At 40.7% G+C, this 21,789-nt stretch overlaps 1 protein-coding gene across 3 annotated transcripts in view; it reads right to left on the bottom strand.

The window, feature by feature from the left end:
* Positions 1–5,083: 5,083 nt before the first annotated feature.
* ankrd50 (ankyrin repeat domain 50) overlaps positions 5,084–21,789 on the bottom strand; it is a 29,742-nt gene continuing 13,036 nt past the window's right edge. For all 3 annotated transcript variants that reach the window (XM_046866485.1, XM_046866487.1, XM_046866486.1), the window contains exons 3-5: positions 21,344–21,576; positions 7,155–10,708; positions 5,084–6,899 (exon numbers count right to left, since the gene is read on the bottom strand). In XM_046866485.1, coding sequence (XP_046722441.1) covers positions 7,158–10,708; positions 21,344–21,576 — 3,784 coding nt within the window. In that variant the 3' untranslated portion in view covers positions 5,084–6,899; positions 7,155–7,157. The remainder of the gene's footprint in view (positions 6,900–7,154; positions 10,709–21,343; positions 21,577–21,789) is intronic.

Genomic DNA, 21,789 nt, shown 5'->3' with positions numbered 1-21,789 from the left:
TATATATATATATATATATATATATATATATGTTTGTATGTATGTATGTGTGTGTGTCAATAGAAGTCTTATTCGGAGAGACTATCAAAAAGAAGGAGGGATGAAAAGAGACCAAGAATCATGATAGAGAGACAGAGACAGATGTAATACAAAAAAAGAGAAAGACAAGAAGAAACACAGAAAACGGAAAGGACAGATAAACATAGAAAGATAGCGATAAAGAAGAGAAGAAAAATGAGAATGAAGTGAGTCAGACAGTCAAAATTCCCCAAGTGCAAATACTGTAGATGTGTGTGTTTGCAGGGGATTTAAGTTCAGAAGGTGAATAATCTGTCACCGAACAGTGTGTTATCGCACTCCTGCTACACACACATGTTTGTTTTTTAACACACACACACACACACACACACACACACACACACACACACACACACACACACGCACACATCTTTTTTATCAAACACACATCTCTTACATTTTCACCTTGTCCTAACAAGTCACATGAGTAGTTGACTTCATTTATTGCACACAAACACAAAATTTTATGAATGGAATCTTCATAAGCCTTAGATAATATTAGGGATGTGCATCTTCATAACTGAGGCCGATGAGATTTGCATCTTGATGCATAGTTTGATGCATAAGATACATTAAAGATGAAGCGGCTACTGATGCGATACGATTCCCCCCTATTTTGATGCGGTGCGATCCGATTTCGATATGATTCAACACAATGCATTTCAATGCAAAGGAAGAAATATGATGCTCTGCAATTTAACGTTACAGATAATTCACTCTTATTTCTTTGATTCTGGCAGCTAGCAAATCATCAGTTTACTTATAAAATAGAAGACAATTGATTAAAACCATAAAAACCAAACATTCCATTCTAACATTCATTTTCACCAGGAAGATGCAGCTCTCCCTCTGCCATGTTGATATTCTGTGTGACTCTCAGGACACGCCTCGTCAAGAGAAGGCTTTTGAGAAACAGTTTACAGGATAAATCAATCTACAGATCAAAAATTGGTCACAAGTTATTGGTCGGTTTCTAAATATTAAAAGTACAGCGGATCCACTAATCCGCTTTTTTACCGATGCAAATATGTTCAAAATAATAATATCCCGATACAAATGCCAAATTGCATCCAATGCACACTTTTCTCAAATCGATGTTAACATCACATCGTTAACTTTTATCGTTTAATCTCCTGCTGTCTCCATCTTGACGGTGGCTGAAATGCCATTAAATATAACGAGGTCTATAAAAAGTTACACGTGTTGGAAACGCTCATGAAAGTGAAAGAGCTCAGGTTTAGTCTTGCACAGTTTCGCAGATTCTTGTGGTTGCTAAGTTGCAAAAAATAAACCGTTAAGCATCACAAGGTGCTTGGAAGCATTGTATGACAAAATCCCTTCCTTCTCACCAAATATCACAAACCTCCTTAGCATTATCAACACTATGGCCATCTTTGTGTGGTGGTTTTTCGGGTTATGCACTGATTCTAGAGACTAGATACAAGGACAGCCCTGGATAGGATGATGGCCAAATAAAAATGGCGAAGAATCAGTGATAGTTTTATAATAATGGGACTCTTGCGAAGATTGAATCGTGATTTTAGCAACAAACAAAAAAAAAAGTCTGCCTCTGCCAGGAAGTTCATTGGGCTTTGTTGAAAACTGCAAAGCTTAATCGGTCTCAACAACAAACCACTGATCGGGAAATGAACAAGAATGAAACATAGGAACCCCTGAGACCTTTCGGCAGAAATTTGAATTGACCGTGTGGGTATGTTTACGTCGTGTGGAGTGATGAATCACGGGCTGAGTCGGATGGTGATGCTCTTGAGAGGTGTCTCTAAAGAACAGTGAATGCATCTCCACCATGGTTAAGCATGGAGGAGGAGGAGGAGGAGGAGGAGATGGAGGTGGTGTCAGCGTGGGGAGCCTTTTCAGCTGCTGGTACTGGTGAGCTGCTTCACTGTGAAAACTCAACAAATGCTTTGTGTACATTACAGAAAGACTTGTTTTTCAACCTGACAACGCTCATGGCCACACGGCAAAGACTACGAAGAAGTGACTTGAAAAAGGCTACGTCTGGATCCAGGCCCTATATTTGAACACTATAGCGGATATTTGCTCTCATAATTAAACACAAACTATCTAGGACACATTGCTTACCTGCTCATCAAGTCTTTGGTGTACATCAACATTGAAATGAACAATATTGACTCCCACAAGTTTACCCACAAGGTTTAAATTGGGGGAGGTGCTAGCTCAGTGGTTGACGCTTTGTGTTTCTGCCTAGAAAGGTCGAGGTTCAAGTCTCAGTATTGCCAAGCTGCCACTCTTGGGGCTCTTGAGCAAGGGCCTTAATCCTCTGTGCTCCAGGGGTGCTGTAACATGGCTGACCCTGCACCCGTTCCCGTGTTTCCTAACATCGCTGGAATATGCGAAAAAAGAATTTCACTGTGCTGTAAAGTACGTGACAAGTACCTAAATATGTACGTGAAACGCCATCCCATAACAATCTTTTTTGTTCCATTCTTGCTAATGTCCTGACCAACGATTTCAATGATTTGACGGTAAGTCTGTTAAGACCATTCACATCTCAGATTTGGTCATCTCTTACCCGTCATGATATCGCCCCATTCTTTCAGGAAGGCTTTCCTCTGGAATTTTGCTTTGGTAGAGATTTGCTTCTTTGTATTAGCAAGGGCAGGGGGTGATTTTGGATGAGAAGTTCCCCTCCATCTCAGTGGCGTTGAGTGCAGGTCACTTGATGGCTCGTCTTCACAATTCCTCGCTTTGTCATGTCATGTCATGCCTGAACATATTTGCGCTCCTGTTGGTGCATTAAAGGAGAATTGTAATGCTAAAAGCATTCCAAGATGCCCTATAGAAGTTTGTGCCTTTTAAGGAACTATGGGACACTATATGGAAAAGTTTGTGGACACTCAGCATGAGATGGGTATGTGCTTACTGAACATCTCATTCCACATTGAGTCCCTATTTGTCAACCACCAATCTCCTGGGAAGATGTTCCACTAGATTTTGTGGAGATCTGTGCTCATTCAGCTACAAGAGTGTTAGTAAAGTCAGGTACTGATGTATGTGAGAAGATCTGGGGTGCAGTCAGTGTTCCAATTCATCCCAAAGGTGATCAATACGATTTAATAGCTCTATAGCAGAAGATCTTCCACTCCAACCCATAAAAATAAAGCAGATCTTGAATCAAAATTTCATCCAAAGACATCCTATACAATTGTGTGCCTCCAGTTTTGTGGTAAAAGTTTGTAGATGGACCACATAATGAGGGTAAAAGTCAGGTGTCGGTACTATTGCCCATATAGTTTATACTTCTTCTTTCGGCTTTTCCCATTAGGGGTCGCCAAAGTGGATCATCCGTCACCGCACCCCCCTGTCCTCTACATCTGCCTCGTTCACACCAACTACCTGCATGTCTTCCTTAACCACAATCTATAAACCCCCATATAGTATATACATCTTGCTAATAAACTTTCTTTCGGCTTCTCCCATTAGGGGTCGCCACAGCGGATCATCCGTATTTATGATCCGCATGTTTGATTTGGCACGTTTTTACGCTGGATGCATTTCCTAATGCAACCCTCCCCATTTATCTAGGCTTGGGACCGGCACTTAGAGTGCACTGGCTTGTGCAACCCTAATGGCTGGGGTTGGTTCCCTGACTCTTGCTAATAATAATGAAATAAAAAAATATATAATTCTTTGCTGATACCAAAAGACAAACAAGACGAATCGATGAGAATAAGCAGCTTTGGCATTAAAGCAAAAATGTTTATTAAGCACTTTTATATGCATCAGGAACCAAAAAAAAAAAAAAAAAAAAGAACAGTTTAATGTTCTACAAGAAAAAAAAAAAAGAAGTAAAGTTTAAATGTACATGGTCAAGCTATTTACAATCTCCGAATCTCACACGTCTTTTTTTATTTTTTATTACAGAGTTTGAGATACTACACTTAACGGAGAGACAGACATGCAGCATGGAGCAATAGAACAAGGAAATGAAGCAACACTGCAGGTTAACAGATGGCTTGACATTTCTGAATACTGTCCAGAATCCCTTTTCCAAACTCACACTCTATCTATCTCTCTCTCTCTCTCTCTTTCTCTCTCTCTAAGAATGAAAGGCTCTTGTTCAAATCCTGAGCTTTCATTATTATTATTAGTAGTATTATATTATTATTATTATTGTTTGCCATTACCATTCTTTTATTCTTCAGCTCTCACTGCCAGCAGCGTAAAACGAAGTGACACACACACACACACACACACACACACACACACACACACACACACACACACACACACACACACACACGCTCACTCTCACATTACTGTTTCAACTTTGGCATGACGAGAACCCATTTCAGATGAAATCCGAAATACGGATTTTGCGTTAACAGGCTAACAGAGGGAAACCCGTTCTTGTCCATGTTTCTTTACTATTTCATCAGCCTTAGCAATGATGAGACATAATTCTCAGGAGAGACGAGGAAAAACTATCTTTAAATTGCAACTCCTACTCAAAATAGAATTCGGAAATGAGAATAGTTTTACTGTAATTTTTCCTTACAACAAGACACTTTTTTTTGTTGACAATCTCAAATTTCACATTTCAGGAATTATGTGGTGAAGAAAAAAAAAAAAAAAATGGTGGATATATATATCCCCAAATCCACTTATATTCAATCATCTGTTAATAAACAGTATAATATTGATTTCTTTAGGTTCGTATTGCAATTATGAGGCCTGGTGTTTTAGCTTGTGAAATACACTGTATAGATAAAGATTTGTGGACACCTGAGCATAAGATTGGTTGCTTTTTTGAACATCCCGTTTCACATATAGTCCCCGTTTGCTTTAATAACAATTTCCACTCTTTTCTGGAAAGATGTTCCAGCAGATTTTGTGGAGATTTGATTCCAATCAGTCATAAGGATAATAATAATGTCAGATACTGATGTAGGTGAGGTGTGGAGGCCTGAGGTGCAGTCAGCGTTCACATTCATCCCGAATCTGTTCAGTAGGGTTGAGTTCAGAGCTCTAATGCAGGCCACTCAAAATCCATTTAAAGCATATCTTCATGGAGCTAGCTTTGTGCATAGAGGAACTGTCATTCTGGAACAGATTCGAGACTCCTTGTTCAAGTGAATGGATGCTGCCACATCCAGAGACTCTCCATACCACTTTGTGGTAACGGTTTTTGGGGAGAGAGCACATATGGCTGAAAATGTCCGGTGTCCGAATACTTAAGTCCATATTTTAGATTTTTCATCAATACTATTATTCACATCAACAGTAGCCTTTAGGTTTAGGTCAAAGTATGACAATAAGCAAAACTTGATTGCTTATATCCTCCGAGCTCTGTTTGTAGGGGAATACTAAGGTGAGATTGTACCTAATGAAAAAAAAAAAAACCCAGAAAAAAACCCAAACAAAAAAAAAACCAATTTGAACTCCATGCTGAACCAAGAGTTAAATATAAAATAAAATATTAGGCATTTGTGCTTGACATATAGATGTGTCAAAATTCCCTAGATTTAATGTTTGGATTGTGTATAATTTTAGTTGATTGTACAGATCACCACACATTTTCCAAAAAAATAAAATAAATGAATTAATAAAAAAAAGAAAGTGTCTTATAGTCCGGAAAAAATAGTCTTTGTTTTTTTTTCTTAACCTTTTGCCAATTTCTGTTGATTATAGAAAACTTTTGTTATATATAGCACCAAATTTCGTGTTTTAAATATGACGTAACTTAACGTAATAATAAATGGAATTAAAAAAAAAATAAAATAAAAAGGTCCCACAGGGACTAAATAAAAATGCAAGATGGGGTAGAGGAAATAAACCTCACCCCTCAGGGCATCGGTAATACTACAACAAACATGATGTAAAGTTTAAATAGACACTGTAGGTGAAAAAAACAGAAAATGTAAAAGCAAATCGAAACTGCACAGCACCACAAAATAGTAACAACTCTATAAGTGGCTTTTTCCCCCCATAAAATAAATATGATTGATTACACTGAAGGGGAAGCATTTGTATCTGAAAATACACCAATATAATTAAATGTGTACTGACTGAATGTTTGTGGCATAACAACAATCTCAGGTAAGAGATGTGTTTTGGATTTATTTTCTCCCCAGGCATCATGATGATCTTTTGTATTTTTCCCTGGTCAGCTGATACATTGCTATATGTTTTGCTTGTTTTGTACAGGTAGAAAAGAATTGACTTAAAAAAAAAAGGAAAACAAATTCTTTAAAACTATTCAAAGAAGGAAAAAAAGCACCATAAAAAATAAAAGGTAAAAAGAGAAAACTGAGCATAAGTGATTAGATTTTTTTTTTCTCATTGCGGAAAAAAAATAAAAAGTGCATACATGGCTTATTAAATAGCAATACATTAAATTAAAAGGATGATGTGCATGAATATGAGAAGGCTGTAACATCGGTAGGCACATAGTCAGTTCATATTATTTTCCATACACTGCAGGATCAGGATGGTTTCTTAGGGATTCCATTTTTTTTTTTCTTTTCATTTATTAATTTCCTCCTTATTATTCTAGGTGAGGTGTTTCACTGAGGGCTGAGTAGCAATGGTTTCTGGGAGCATTCGTATATATTTCAGGAGGTAATCGGCGACCTGGGATCAGTTTGTTTCCGATTCCGAAACTCCGTGTTGCATTCACCTTTATTAGGACGTATAGAAATCTGGTTCGAGATCAAGCACTTTTGATCGGAGATATTTCAAACATAATAGCCCTGAAATTTTTTTTTTTTTTCCCGATGAAAACAGCTGCTTTGGCACAATCTCCATGGCATCTGGATGAGGGTTTCAGTTAAGGAGGCCTGAAAGAATATATTTTGAGTCAGGATTTGGTAGGAAAATGTTTTCTTGTCACAAAATGTATATATATTTTTTTTAAATGTAAAAATGCATGCATAATTCTATTACAGATCCATCACTATTTGGCTGCATCGATGAATAAAGACCTGTAAATTGACAATGGCTCAGAGGCATACAGTATCCAAAAAACAAATCTAAGTCTTTTTTTAATGATCTGCTTCACCAATACCCTAAATTTGTCAAGTACTTCCACTTACCAGTTATAATGGAGTCTCTTTCTTGTAGTTGAACCCAGGGTCTGATCCGTCGATTTGCAGTTTCAGAGCTTGTTTAAGGCTTAATTCCGTCTCCCCTAATGGGTAGTTGTCGAGAACTTCCTGATGTCCCCTGTTGTGCACAGTTCTGGGTACAGAGAGTCTTCCTAAATAGACTTGATTTCCCTGTAGGTGATAGTTAGGGTTGGTCATAATCCCATTTCTTTTCTTCTCAGAGCAGCTCTGCTGTTGGATATAATATGGCTCCTGCGATTGGCCAGAGTCCAGAGTGTTGGAGCCCCCCAGTACAATCTTACAATGAGGATCCTTTACTGCAAAGTTAGATACGGGTTTATTGAGAGCAATTCTTTTGTCAAATTGGGTCATCTCATACTCCAAAACCTGACCATGTGGAAGGGAACTACTGTTTTTAGATTTCTTCTTGTCTCCAGAGCCTTCCTTTCTTGAACTATAGTTTGTCCCATTACCACTCTTTCCTCCTTTAGAGGATTTTAGAACTGGTTTCACTTGGCTCCAGTCAAATTCACTGGTAGGAGATCCGGGCTGTGGGCCGATGGATTTTGTGGTCGAAGTAGGAGAAACGATAGACTGCCTGCTGCGACTGCGAGGCAGAGAGTGTTGCTGTATTTGCTCTGTGAAGCTGAGTCCATGGAAACTATCTATAGGCACTGTCTGGGCTGTTGAGGTGGACGAAGTAGTTCTTAGCGATGAGTTTTTTGAGCTTTTCAGGGAATTATTGGAGAGGGAGGACTTCTGTCTGTCTACTGTGGAGTCTGGAGATTCCGAAGGGGAGCTGAAGGCATGAACAGGTCCATTAGATAATCCTCGACCTGATGGTTGAACATCTCCAGCTCCTGTACTGCCAGAACTGCTGGATTTGATAGTAAGCGATTGCATCTTCCCTGTAACTGAAAGTGGAGTTTTTTGCTCCATAGTATGTATAGGTGAGGGATTGCAGCCATTTAGACTACTGGCACCATATTTCTCTAAAAGTTTGATGATCATTGAGTGGCCTCCTTTGGCTGCCACCCTCATGGCCGTCCGACCAAATTGGTCTGCGTGGTTTGGATCTGCGCCATGCTCAAGAAGAATCCTTACTACATCAATGTGACCTTCTTGAGCAGCGATGCCTAGTGCGGTGGCTCCCTGATTGCAAGTGTGATCAACATGAGTGCCATTGTCAATCAAATATTGGACAACTTTTGTGTGACCTTGCCACGCAGCGGACTGAAGAGCAGATCGCTTTTCGTTGTCGCAAGAATTCACATCCGCATGGTAGCTGATCAGCAACCTTACCATTTCCACATGGCCTTGCCAACAAGAAACATGAAGGGCTGTCCTGCCCTCAGTATCACTTGCCTCGACGTTCGCTTCGTTCTCCAAAAAATACTCAGCCATTCCTAGCTGATTCTCAAGCGCCAGTATGTATAAAGTTGGGCGGCCATCAGCGTCTTTGTAGTCTATGTCTGCTTCATGGCTCAGCAAAAGCTCAACAATGTCTCTGTGTCCTTCCATAGCTGCAACCCTGAGGGAGTTTCTTCCATCGTACCCTCGCTGGTCAGAGCAGGACTTGTTCTCAAGAAGGATTCGCACACAGTCATAATGTCCCTCCTGCGCAGCCAGAATCAAGGCTATGCGTCCATCGTTGTCTACTTCTGAGCATCGAGCACCTTGTTCAATGAGGGCATCGCAAACCTGCCTATGTCCCTCGAATGCTGCCATGTGTAAAGGGGTCCAACCAGCATCATCTCTGTGATTCTCATCAAGGCCTCTGTCCAGCAGAGTTCGGACCACCTCCACATTTCCTTGAGCAGATGCAATGCTGAGCACAGTCCTTCCTTCACTATCGATACTGTCCACGGCTGCACCCCAAAAAAGCAACGTATTGACAACAGAAGCATGCCCCATGGAAGCTGCAGCAAGCAAAGGTGTTCTTCCATTATTGTCTGTATGGTCAACATCTGCTCCTCCTTCTAGGAGCAAATCCACTACATCCACATGCCCTTCATAGGCAGCGACCAAAAGAGGGGTCATGCAGTCTTTATCACAGTGGTCCACTTCTGCACCACGGTCAATCAGAAGACTAACCACTGAAGCGTGGCCTTTGCTAGCAGGGACGCAGAGGGCTGCAACAGACAAAGCCGTCCGTCCATCAACATCCTCATGGTTTACCTCAGCACCATGGTCCAGCAGGTGCTCAACAATCTCTCTGTGTCCCATGTAAGCTGCTGCAATGAGTGCAGTCCTTCCTTCTTTATCAGCCTTGTTGACTTCCGCTCCATGCTGTAAAAGGTTAAGGACAATATCCTCATGACCTCCCCATGCTGCAGCCCTTAGAGCAGTTCTGCTGTCTGCATCTGCACAGTCAACCTTAGCACCTGCATAGAGAAGTGCAGAGACCACTTCAGAGTGACCACCCCAAGCTGCAGACCTTAAAGCTGTCCACCCATCATGATCCGTGTGGTTGATGTTGGCATCACAGCCGATCAGGCAGTTAACTACCTTTGTGTGTCCTTGTCTGGCAGCAAGCGTGAGTGGTGTCTGTCCATGGTTGTCCTCAAGCTCCATATTGGCACCTCTGGAAATGAGTAGATTGACTACATCGAGGTTCCCACTGTACGCTGCATTAGCCAGCAGAGTTCGTCCGCTGGAGTCACTTTGGTTTACCGAGGCACCGTTATCAAGCAAAGTGCGGATGGAATCCTCTCGTTCCAGAGCTTGCTGGACAATGCACGAGGCATGATCGTTCTCGTTGCTGATGTGAGCTCCAGCTTTGACCAGAAGCTGCAAAACCTCCTGCTCCCTGGGAATAGATGTAGAAAGAGAGTCCTTTGCAGGTGTGCCATTCCACACCATCCACAGGGCCAGGTTGAAAGGTTCAATTTGCAGGTTGGAGTTGATCAAGTGAAAAGCAAACTCTTGTACCTCCAATGGTTTGAGCTGCTTGGCTCTACACGTATAGCTCATCGCCATCATCCGGTGACCCTCAGCAGCATTGCAAAGGTATTTCTGAGTGCAGTGCTTAACATCAAGAAGCCACTCGGCAAAACTGTAGTGAAAAAGAATCTTGGTACCCCCAAGTCCATCCACAAGCAATTTGGAGAGAATGTCCAACTTTTTCTGAAACTCTTCCATGGTCAGGGTCATGTTTTTAGTCCAGACGGCATGGTACAGCTCCTTGACGGTAAGAGGCCGGCATGCGGCCAGAATGACGCTCAGGATGGGTTGCACTTTGATAAATTGCTTTCTGACAAACAGTCTTTGGCAGAGCCATAAGTAGAGTCCATTTAGTGTTCCTGGGATGTCACGGATCTCCCGTAACATGATGAAGTTATCAACCACTCCATCCAGGACACGCTCCAGGTACAAGAAGCAGCCGCTGCTCTTAATGTGGAGCTGGTTCAGCATTTCTGCTGTCTCCTTGGTCAGGTGTTGCCGTAGTGCCTCTTCTTGGTCGAGCCTGTGCAAGATGTATTGCTGAACATCCTTAACAATGTAAGCTTTGCGCAGGTCATCCAGACTAATTTTACGAAAGCCTGTAAGAGATGAGAAAGAAAAAAAAAATTAGTCTTTTACATGTCAGGGTAAATGGACTGATGCAGTGTATTACACAAGACGTTCATCTACAGATGACAGGCGTGTAAAGACTACTGGAATAAGTTCTGGAACAAAACATAGTAATCATGTTTGGAATCATCCTAGCAAGTTGTTTATTCGTTCAAAAGTACTGACCTATATTTTATACTGAGCATCACATTTAAACTTGAATGCACTCAGTGACCCCCTCTGACTAGCTAGATTTTAACAGTTCCCAGATGTCTACCCATAACAGTACGACAAATTAGGGTGCATACAAACACGAGCACACAAATATGTTCAAACTTTAGAGCACTGATAAAAGTAGACCATCCAGGCCAGACAACGCGGTCATAGACGATATACAAAACACGGTTCCACTTCACCCTTAAAGGATGAAAGGTCTATTTATGTCACAGCGGTAAATGGAATTTTTCTTCTCGGATAAAACGAACAAGTAAAAAGCCGCCGAGCTTCCTGTAACCAAACCGAGAAATATAAAGTCTGAAATGTTCTTGGATTTACTATACACACTAAAGATGCACTAAACTTAGAAATGAACGCTAATCACTATAAACCCTCACATTTTTTAATCACTATTTGCAGCAAAAGGATCGGCTCTCTAAGCCAGCTCGTTCTTGATAAGTGCAAATTCCATACTTTTATCTCTGGCCAAATGAATAGGGGAGAACAGTTTCCCCTGTGGAAGCACATCTCAGCACGTCTCGAAGCCCGCGGGCAATCGAGGCATTTACGCATGGATTTTATTTACTGTTCCCATAGACCTATGCTAGCTCAGACTGGGGGGAAAAAACTATGCATGCATGCAAACTCCTACAAATCTGTTAGCATATTTCTCAGCCTTCGTCCAGATTGTGCTGCTGGGAAAGCAATGAAAGGAATTCTTTGTTTTTAATTAATGGCATGTGTGTGATAAAGTATCCAAATTGTTATGTTCTATGCCAGGAAGCCAGATCTTCAGCTGAGTATTTTAGCTTTAGATCTGGTAAACTGTGACCTTTTGGTTGTTGTATAAAACTTTTAAACCATGTACCTTGACTTCTAAAGCTGTCGAATACAAAAAAGAAGCTGCTGATAACTGCCCTGATACATATCGCATAACCTCTTCATTATAAAGTACCGGAAATGGGTGGTCAAACAAGTCTGCAGGCCATTAAAAAAATATAAATTAAATCTATTCAATAGTAAAAATGTATTTGTGTTATTCTATTCTATATTATATTCTATAGTATTGTTAAAAACACTGTCAGTAGGACGGACCATGTTTGAGCTCTGGCTAGCAGTTGTTTCTGCCATTAGACGGGTATTTTCCATGACACGTCCCACCGGACTGCATCCACTTCCAGTCTTGCTGACCTAGACCTCCACCTCAACCCGAATATACACACACTCAGCATTCGTGGGAGAGTGTGTCTGTGTGTTTCTGTCTCCAGGAAGAGGAAGAGGCCTTCTAGGGGTAAGAAAAGGAGGTGATGCTTGATGGCTGACCCGTACTCTTTGCGTTGGCCGGCGGACATGTTTGTAACAATTTCTTTGTCTGTTTGAGGATGATGTCTGAATGTTTGGTTTGGAAGGCGGCCATTCGTTTCAGGGTTCGTCGAGTTTAAAGGCGAGTCGCAAACTTGGTGAGGCTTTCTAGTAAATATTGAAAATCTGAGGCAATACAGTACATGCATGACCAAATGTGACATAAACTGGCACCAATCTTACAAGATGACGAAGTATCAAGTTTCAATCCGGCATGCTTTTAAGGCACAGAGTGTGTCATGTTCTTAGTGGAATACCATAAACCAAAGATGCTGAGCTACAATTTCCACTTGAGTCACCCCCCTCCCCCACCCCCACCACCACCAACACCACCACTACACTAATTCATGGATTACAGGAGGCGTCTGAATCGCACTTACAGCAGTCTGATGCTCATCGCATCCATACTTAACATGTCTGGTCTTTTTCCACTCTTTTCCGTCAAACCTCAAAGTATTAAATGACATTAGACTGAATCGTAGAACTTTGAGATCTTCTAGCTGCTTTCACAATTTAGGGAATGGTGCGCTAACAAACATCAGAAGGTTAATTTTTAATTTTGCGATGCACTCCAGAAGCCATTTGCTTTTAAATTTAAACGTTCGGGAAACCTTTGGTCACATGACCTTTTCAATCGGTCATGTGACTCTGCAGTTCATGAAAAGTATACATCTTTAATGAATACTTCCATACCTTACATAATAAGGGTCAATTTGGGATCTCAGTCTTGGGGCTGGGATGTACTATTAAGTTAACACCTGACCAGCACAATTTACAACCAAAATATCTGAAACGCTTTAACACACACACACATGCCTTATACTCACGAAAGCCCAGATGAACTAGAAACATCCTACAATGTGAATTCCAGATGTGCACCCCACCTCCTGTCTTTCTACTAATGGCATGAAATAAAGGGCTATAAAATGGTGCGGGATGAAAGAGTCTCGTTGTGATCGCACACCTGAGGGAGACAGCTGACTCGAACAGACTGAGGCAGGCAGGTGAACCTAAAACACCGGGTCTGATTCATATGGTCAGAGACGAGGAGGACAAAAGCGCGACTCATCCCACCGCCTTCGTCCTCCTCTGCGTTCGACTGAATCATCCAGCGCCACCCGCGATGCTGTAATTATAGTTGGTTCGCTCTGGGCTTTTTCTTTTTTTATATAAGTGACATCATTTCACATGTGGTGTGGTCCATTCTGAAGACACAGAAGCCCACACCCTGGGATGTTGAAAAGGGTTCACTTTAAATTGAAGTGTAGAAAGGCGATTTTCCTGAGTCATCATTTTGCTGTGTTATTACTAAAAAAATAACAACAGCAACAACATTGCTTGTCAAGTCGAGATCAGATACAAACCATACTAAGGTCAGATTTAGTCATAATAAATCAAATCTATACTTTATTGAGTGTTGCGGTTGTCCTAGATTTTGAAGTGTGCTTGTGGAGATTTTGTGCTCATTTAGCCACAAGGGTGAGGAGGCCTGGGGTGCAGTCAGCATTCCAATTAATCCCAAAGGTGTTCAAAAGGATTTGAGGTCAGTGCTCTGTTCCTGACCTCTTAATCAATATTCAAAAGAACAATCTACATTTGCTGTTTGTTTTTCATTGAACCTGAGGCATTATGTTAAGCTGCATTGAGACAATTTCCATTTATAAAACCCCTCTATAGTCTTCCACTCCAACTCATGTAAATTATATCTTCCTGGAGCTAGCTTGTGTAGAGGGAACTGTCAAGCTGGAACAGGTTTGGGTCTTCTAGTCCAAGTGAATGGAAAATTTCTTGCTACGACATCCAAAGATGTCCTGTACATTTGCGTGCCGAAATTATTTTGGCCTATGTCTGGAAAAGTCGGTTGTGTCCCTATAATTATGTCAGTACAGGTAGTCCCTGGCTTACAAAAGAGATGTGTTCCGATGACCCTATCGTAACTTAAATATATCGTAAGTTCGGACATGGACTAGCCTACCCAGGAGTCTTAAAGAATGGTGATCGGTATGGTGTTGTATACCGTCGTTTGTTAGTAAGGAGGGCGGAGCCTGAAGCGCTCTGTTTCGGAGTCTGGCGACGCCGATGAACAGGAGAGAGATGAGCTAAAATTGGGCTTTGAAACACTTTGAAACCTTGGTGTGAGTAAGGCATCGCAATGCAGAAGATGCGTGGCAGCGTCCCAATGTATTTTTTAAATTATTTTTATTTTCTTCATAACGATATTGTTATCATAGGATCGGAAAAATCTAACCATCGTAACTTGGGGACTATCTGAGAATATGTATGACTATAGCAAGTTTTTTATTCAGGTGGGTTTTTTTGGGGGAAGGAGTCTCCTGTGGCAGCATTGCAAACCAGAAATGTATCTATAACTTTAGGTTTTTAGCCGCAAGAAAGTCTTGACGGGGATGTGACTGTTTGTATGTATTAGCTGCTATAACGTAAGCGATAACGGAACTAGTTTTGGCCTTAAACGGAACTAAAACCAATCACAAAAAAGCTACAACTGCTTAATATATGTTATATATTTAAGGGACTTGGTGTTATAGGATTATAATATTGCAATAAATCGTCCAATCTCATCGTGTCCAGTCGTGTATTAGCCGATATACTTGCTTGGCAATAGATTTGTTCGGACAGAATTAGGGTTGATTTTGTTTCAATGTATTAGTGTATATTATGGAAAGGGTTACACACTAGTTAGCTTTGACTATTAGGAGAGAAGAACACAATATTTTAGACCTCAGCCACAACTCTTAATATCGATATTTCCAAACCATTTTATTTGGACTGCACTGTAGGCGTAGACCTGACTCTGACCTTATAGAACAAAAAATATCTTGGCTCTTGGGTACACACACACACACACACACACACACACACACACACACACACACACACACACACACACACTAGCAGCTGCTGTGCTGATTGGAATGAGAGATGGAGTAGTGTGAGCCACACCTGCTGCTGTTTAGGCAAATGGATCCTGAGATCCTGAGCTACACACAGGCGCACTTCATCCCTCACAGTTATCGAATGACATACTATAGACAGACGGTGTACGTGTGTGTGTGTGTGTGTGTGTGTGTGTGTGTGTGTGCGCATGTGTGTGTGTCAACCATAAGGGAACTCAGGCTTGGATGTCAGGGGTGTATTTGGAAGTGGCAGCATCCCAAATGGACCTTGTTTTTCTCAACAAGCAATCTCAAGGCCGAATGAAAACGGAAACATTATCTCTCTCTCTCTTTTTCTCCTTCTCCCACTTTCCTTTTCTGGCATCTGTTCCACACAGATATTGTATGAAGTACTGAAGAAAAACAAAAGTACAACGTACTAAGACTCGACACCCAAAGTGCGTTCTGATTGACCCGAAAGCGATAGTAACGAAGACGAACACTACGAAACAAATCGAACAATTAATTTTCCACAACGGTTGAATCCTTTGGCTTTCCATAATAACCTTGACACAGCCTTATTTCACAGCCATGGAAGGAGTCTCCAGTGCCAACATTTTATTATTTATTTTTTTACTATTTTCTATGGTGTGAAATTCAGTGGCACAGAGGGCTTTATTCCTTATAAAGCAGTTCTAAATCAGTCCCCATGCTGCTACCATGGCAACTATTATTACTGTAGTGTAAAAAAAGAAAAAAAAGATTGATATCATTAGGCTTTATCACATTTTAAGCATGCCGAAAATGCTAAGTATTTCCAAGGTGACCGTTTCAGATAAGATAAGATCAGGTTCCGACATGTCTTTTGAATAATGAAGAAAGAGAGAAAAACGGACAATGAGAGAAAGAGAGAGAGAGAGAGAGAATCTATTATGTTAGAAATACAGGTTGGAGAAAACAGATTGGAGAAGACTTATGAAAAGAGAAAAGGCAGACCCAGGTAGACAGAGAGAGATTGATGGAGAGACAGGGAAAGACTTTGATGATAGCAAGGAAAGAGAAAGAAGTAGATCGAGAGCGATGGTGATGAGAAGAAAGAGTCATTGTACTGTGCTGAGATGAGAAGAGTTTCTTTTTTTCTTACTTCTTTACCTCTTTCTTTCTTTCTTTCTTTCTTTCTTTCTTTCATTCTTTTTAACCTCTTTATATCTTTTTTACCTCTTTCTTTCTTTCTTCTTTCTTTCTTTCTTTCTTTCTTTCTTTCTTTCTTTCTTTCTTTCATTCTTTCATTCTTTTTAACCTCTTTATATCTTTTTTACCTCTTTCTTTCTTTCTTTCTTTCTTCTTTCTTTCTTTCTTTCATTCTTTTTAACCTCTTTCTTTCTTTCTTTCTTCTTTCTTTCTTTCTTTCTTTCTTTCTTTCTTTCTTTCTTTACCTCTTTCTTTCTTTTTCTTTCTTTCTTTCTTTCTTTCTTTCTTTCTTTCTTTCTTCTTTCTTTCTTTTTCTTTCTTTCTTTCTTTCTTTCTTTTTCTTTCTTTCTTTCTTTCTTTCTGTCTGCCAGTTTTGCTACGCTTTTCTTTCTTTACCTCTTTTTTTCTTTTTTCTGCCAGTTTTTCTACATGCTTTCTTTCTTTCTTTCTTTCTTTCTTTCTTTCTTTCTTTCTTTCTTTCTTTCTTTCTTTCTTTCTTTCTTTTCTCTTGCTGATGCAAGCGCAGTGAAACGGGACAGATCCTGTTACAGACCAGACACTCTCTCTCTCTTTTATCGAGACGATGTGCAATGGCAACGATTGGTTTTGAGGTATGTAAAGAGACTAATATTGCTAGCTAGAAAATAAAATCTTTGCACTTTGACAGGATTCAAAATGCTGATATGAAGAGGGGGGATTTAAGAGGCGGGGCCTATAGCGTAAGGTCAAACTTATTGGGACACCCACGTCACTGGACTAGACTGGAGATTTTTCCCATTACTTCAAACCCAAACCAGTTCCAGCATGACAATGCTGTGCACAAAACCAACTCTATGTATGATCTCCTGCTATAAAGCTATAAACCCTAATGAACACCTTTGGGATGAACCGGAATGCTGACTGCACCCCAGGCCTCCTCACCTCAGCTATGTCGGTTCGTTTGTCTCCGGTTTTGCTGAGGAAAATGCTATGGCTGAACCATAAATATTGGTAATATTGGTAACAAAAGTTACACACGCTAAGCTCGCATCATTCGGAAATATCGTCTCATGCTCAGAACCGGCGTGTAAGCTTGATCTCATCGCATGAGCACAGCGAGAGACGTGCGGCGAACGCTAATATGTGTACAACTCGGCGGCGGGTTGGATTTGTTCAGCAGTGCGAGACAGACACTTTTGCTTAATCGCTTGTTTTTCCGCAGGTTTTGTTCTTCGGCTTAAATGCTAAAGCCCTGAAATAAAAGCCCTTTGTGTATGCATGCATATGTGTGTGTGTGTGTGTGTGTGTGTGTGTGTGTGTGTAATATGCAACACGCTTTTATTCCACGCCGGTCGCAACTAAAGCGTATTTGATATCCTGTTATTAAGGACGGGCGCCGGCATGTCCCGACGTGACGCTCGCTCGTTCACTCGCTCGCAGTCAACTGCAGCAGCATCGCTTCTTTTCCTAATAACGCCAGCTTTGCCCTTAATGTCGCATTGGAGCAAGGGACTGGTTTTTTCAGCTTTTTCAATATTTTCTACAGTTTTTTTCTTCTTTTTTTCTATAATTTTAAATAGATACAGAAGCATATACACAGACGGACAGATAGGTAGGTAGATGAACGGGGATGTAGGTAAATGCGTAGCTCGATCGATAGACAGATAGACTTTTAGTCCAGTTTCTAGAATGTACTATTGTCTTTTGGTAGTAAGGTTTCAAATACATACAGAACTATGTACACAGACAGACGAACAGATACATACAGATATAAATACATACATCGACAGATATGGTAGTTAGGTAGATGGATACACAGACAGACAGACGGTAGACGGATAGACAGGCTGTAACTATAAAAACAATACACATCCCATAGAGAGATGATACTTAACCCGTGTCAAATCCAGCATCAATCAAGAGCTTCCTTGCACCAGACCAAACCACACATTTGCAATGCGTCATGGGTAATATACCAATTATTGCATATACCCACAGTATTGCAGTCCACAAGATTAACAGACCGTGCAGTCAGGCTCTTAATATTTATTACTAAATCCACTGAAAACAACAATGTCATTTTGTGTGTGTGTGTGTGTGTGTTTGTGTGCGTTTGTCAGTACACTACCCTGTAATTTACCCGGTCATTAGGCGACTCATTTTAAATAACAGTGTTTAGGCATTAGTCTTACACACAAAGACTATGTAGACATGCGCACACACACACACACACATATACACACACACACACACACACATATACACACACACACACACACACACACACACACACAAAGTGGCGTCTGTCGTCACCGGTCCATTACAAGTGCATGATGGGATATGAGGGTTGTATTATCACCTATTACACAAAGAACCCAAAAAAGAAAAGAAGAAAGGGATGAAAAATTTATCGGAGGCCTCGCAAGATAAAACCGTTTACTGAGGGCTGGACAAAGAGAGAAAAAAGAGAGAGAGAGAGAGAGAGAGAGAGAGAGAGAGAATGAGATGCACAAAAGAAAAAAGAAGATAAAGAAGGAGGAGGATGGCAGTGCACAATCGGTGTGTGTGTGGGGGGGGATGTTCACGATCGGTACAATACAAAGGGATGAAGGCCAAAATAGAAAGAATGTATAAATAAATAGATAGAGGAATGGAAGAAAAAAAAAAGCAAGGGATAATGAAAGTGATAATAAAAAGCAGCAGATAAATCAGAAGTAATAAATAATGAAAGTAAATACTCTAATGAATGAGTCAATAATAAAACCGTCCATTTGAGCCTATTTACTCAAATCCAGAAGTAAATAAAGAATAAGTGAACGTGTAAACAAATTAGAACAATATGTATGCATGTTCAAAAGGCATTCGAATGTAAACGTACTGATAAAATGAGTAAATAGTAAAAAGTAAACGAGTAAATAACGACGGAAGTAAATATGCATGCGCATAAGAGTTCCTACGTATTTAAATAAGTGAACCATTGAGCAAATAATTGTATGCAATGATAAATGCGTTAATACAGTACAACATTCATGTCCCATCATGCACTTGTACCCTGTAATGGATTGGTGTTGACAGACCCCATCAACTGTGTGTGTGTGTGTGTGTGTGTGTGTGTGTGTGTCTATGTACACGAGTAAAGCTGTAAGTAAGTAAATGACTAAGTGACTATGCCCATAAAGTTCCTAATCATTTTAATAAGTAAATCAGTAAACATCTAAATAAATAAATAAATAAATGAGAGTAAATAAGCCAGGAAATGTTTGAGTAAAGTCCTGATTGGTAAGAAACGAGTACATACACAATTCTCCCCCTCCCTTTTTATGATCCATATGACACACACACACACACACATGGTGTTAGAAGAGACACTGCAATTATGTATGAAGTGTGTGAGCTGTGTGCTGCAGCGTTCTCATAAACACTAATTGCTGCAGGGGAATCACACTTGAGTCGCACACACACACGCCTACAGAATCTATAACTGGACACTGTGCTAATATAGTGAAATAGGTTTTGTGTGTGTGTGTGTGTGTGTGTGTGTGTGTGAAGGGTTGAGAGAAAGAGGGAGAGAGACTATTATTAAGCTCAAGAGCACTGATTGAACCTGCTGTTACTGTGCACAGACACACACACACACACACACACACCCACACACATATATATATATATATATATATATATATATATATATATATATATATATATATATATATATATATATAAACAGGCCTGCATTCCAGCAACCTCTACAGAGACCATAGAATGCATGAGCCTCTTAACATCTATTATACTGATAAGGAGGAGAGAGAGAGAGAGAGAGAGAGAGAGAAATTCCTCCTTGACAGGACCCTTTTCTCCAATCCCAGACGTCCAACAGAATGTGGAAAAAAAAAAGATGTGTAACAGGAAACGATTAGTGGTGAGGATTTTTGCTAACTTTTTTTGCCTGTCAGCTTCACCTGAAGTCTCAGAGCTAACACACACTCACAGACACAGACACACACACTCACAGACACGCACACAGCATGACGTTTACAAAAATTGGCTCTACAGTTAGTTTTAAGACATGGCAGACGTGTTAATTACACAAGATGTATTTATAGTCATAGTTAGTTTCTGCCATATTCATAAAACACACACACACACACACACACACAAACACAATGAATGCATGTCCACATACTTCTTTGACAAGCACATTAATTACAACACACGCACACACACACACACACACACACACACACACACACACACACAGACAAAACTGCATGATATACTGTATGCACGTCCATATGCCTGACAACAAAATAAATTACAGTTAAGGCATTTAATACACACACACACACACACACACACACACACACACACACACACATACATTATTTTTAGTCCAGGTTGACCTCGTTTCCTGATCTCCATTCACAGTGTATAAACTTTTTGATCGAGATTGTGTGTGTGTGTGTGTGTGTGTGTGTGTGTGTGTGTGTGTGTGTGTGTGTGTAGAAATCACTACATACTTTACAAATTGTATTTTTTTGGACCAAAGGTTTTTAGACCACTAACCCCTGGGTAGTAAGTATGGCTTTTGTGCCTGTCAGGCTCGGCAAAGTGGGCGTGGCTTTTGTACCTGTCAATCTGAGAGAAATGGGTATGGCCTTTGTGCCTGTCAGTTCCAGCAAAGAAGGTTTGGCCTTTGTACCTGTCAATTTCAGTGAAAGGGGTGTGGCCTTTGTGCCTCTCAGTCCCAGTGAAAGAGGTGTGGTCTTTGTATCTGTCAATCTCAGTGAAATGACTGTGGCCTCTGTGTCTGTCCATACCAATGAAGGAGGTGTGGGGTTTTGCTTGTCAATTCCAGTAAAGAAACTTTGGCCTTTGTGTCCGACAGTCCTAATAAAGGGGCGTGGCCTTATTGCTGGTCTGTTTTTCTTATTTAAGCACCCACACCCAACCAAAAATTATTCAGATGTGCGCTAGTAAGCTTACCTGTAAAAAGCTTAGTGATGTTTTTGTTCTGGCGGCGGGCGGAACAGATGAGGAGGAGCCAAGGTGGGAGGAGTTCGTGGTGAGACGAGAGAAGTTCGCCGATGCTGCGCGGGTTCATGGGGCCGGAGCTCGACTCCGTCCCGCCCCCTTTCATTCCCTCGTCTATAGAGTCGACGAGTAAAAACAGGGCCTGCGGAGGAGGAGTGCAGCTCAAAAGCGGCAGCAGCACACACCTGAGAAAGAAAGGAGTGAGAAGAGAGAAAGAGAGAGGAAGAGTGAGAAAAGTCAGAGGCAGAAGATCCTTAAAAAAAAGCGTCCTCTGAAAATATTAGCACCCTTAGTAAATATGAGCAAAAGCATCTGGAAAATTGCCCTGATGGTGGAAATGGGCTTTTTCAATGTTTTTTTAGAGTTACTTATAGCCAATTGTGAAGCTCTACAACCTT

Source organism: Silurus meridionalis, chromosome 14 (genome assembly GCF_014805685.1).
Source record: "Silurus meridionalis isolate SWU-2019-XX chromosome 14, ASM1480568v1, whole genome shotgun sequence".
Lineage (NCBI taxonomy): Eukaryota > Metazoa > Chordata > Actinopteri > Siluriformes > Siluridae > Silurus > Silurus meridionalis.
This window is presented reverse-complemented; position numbering and strand designations above follow the sequence as displayed.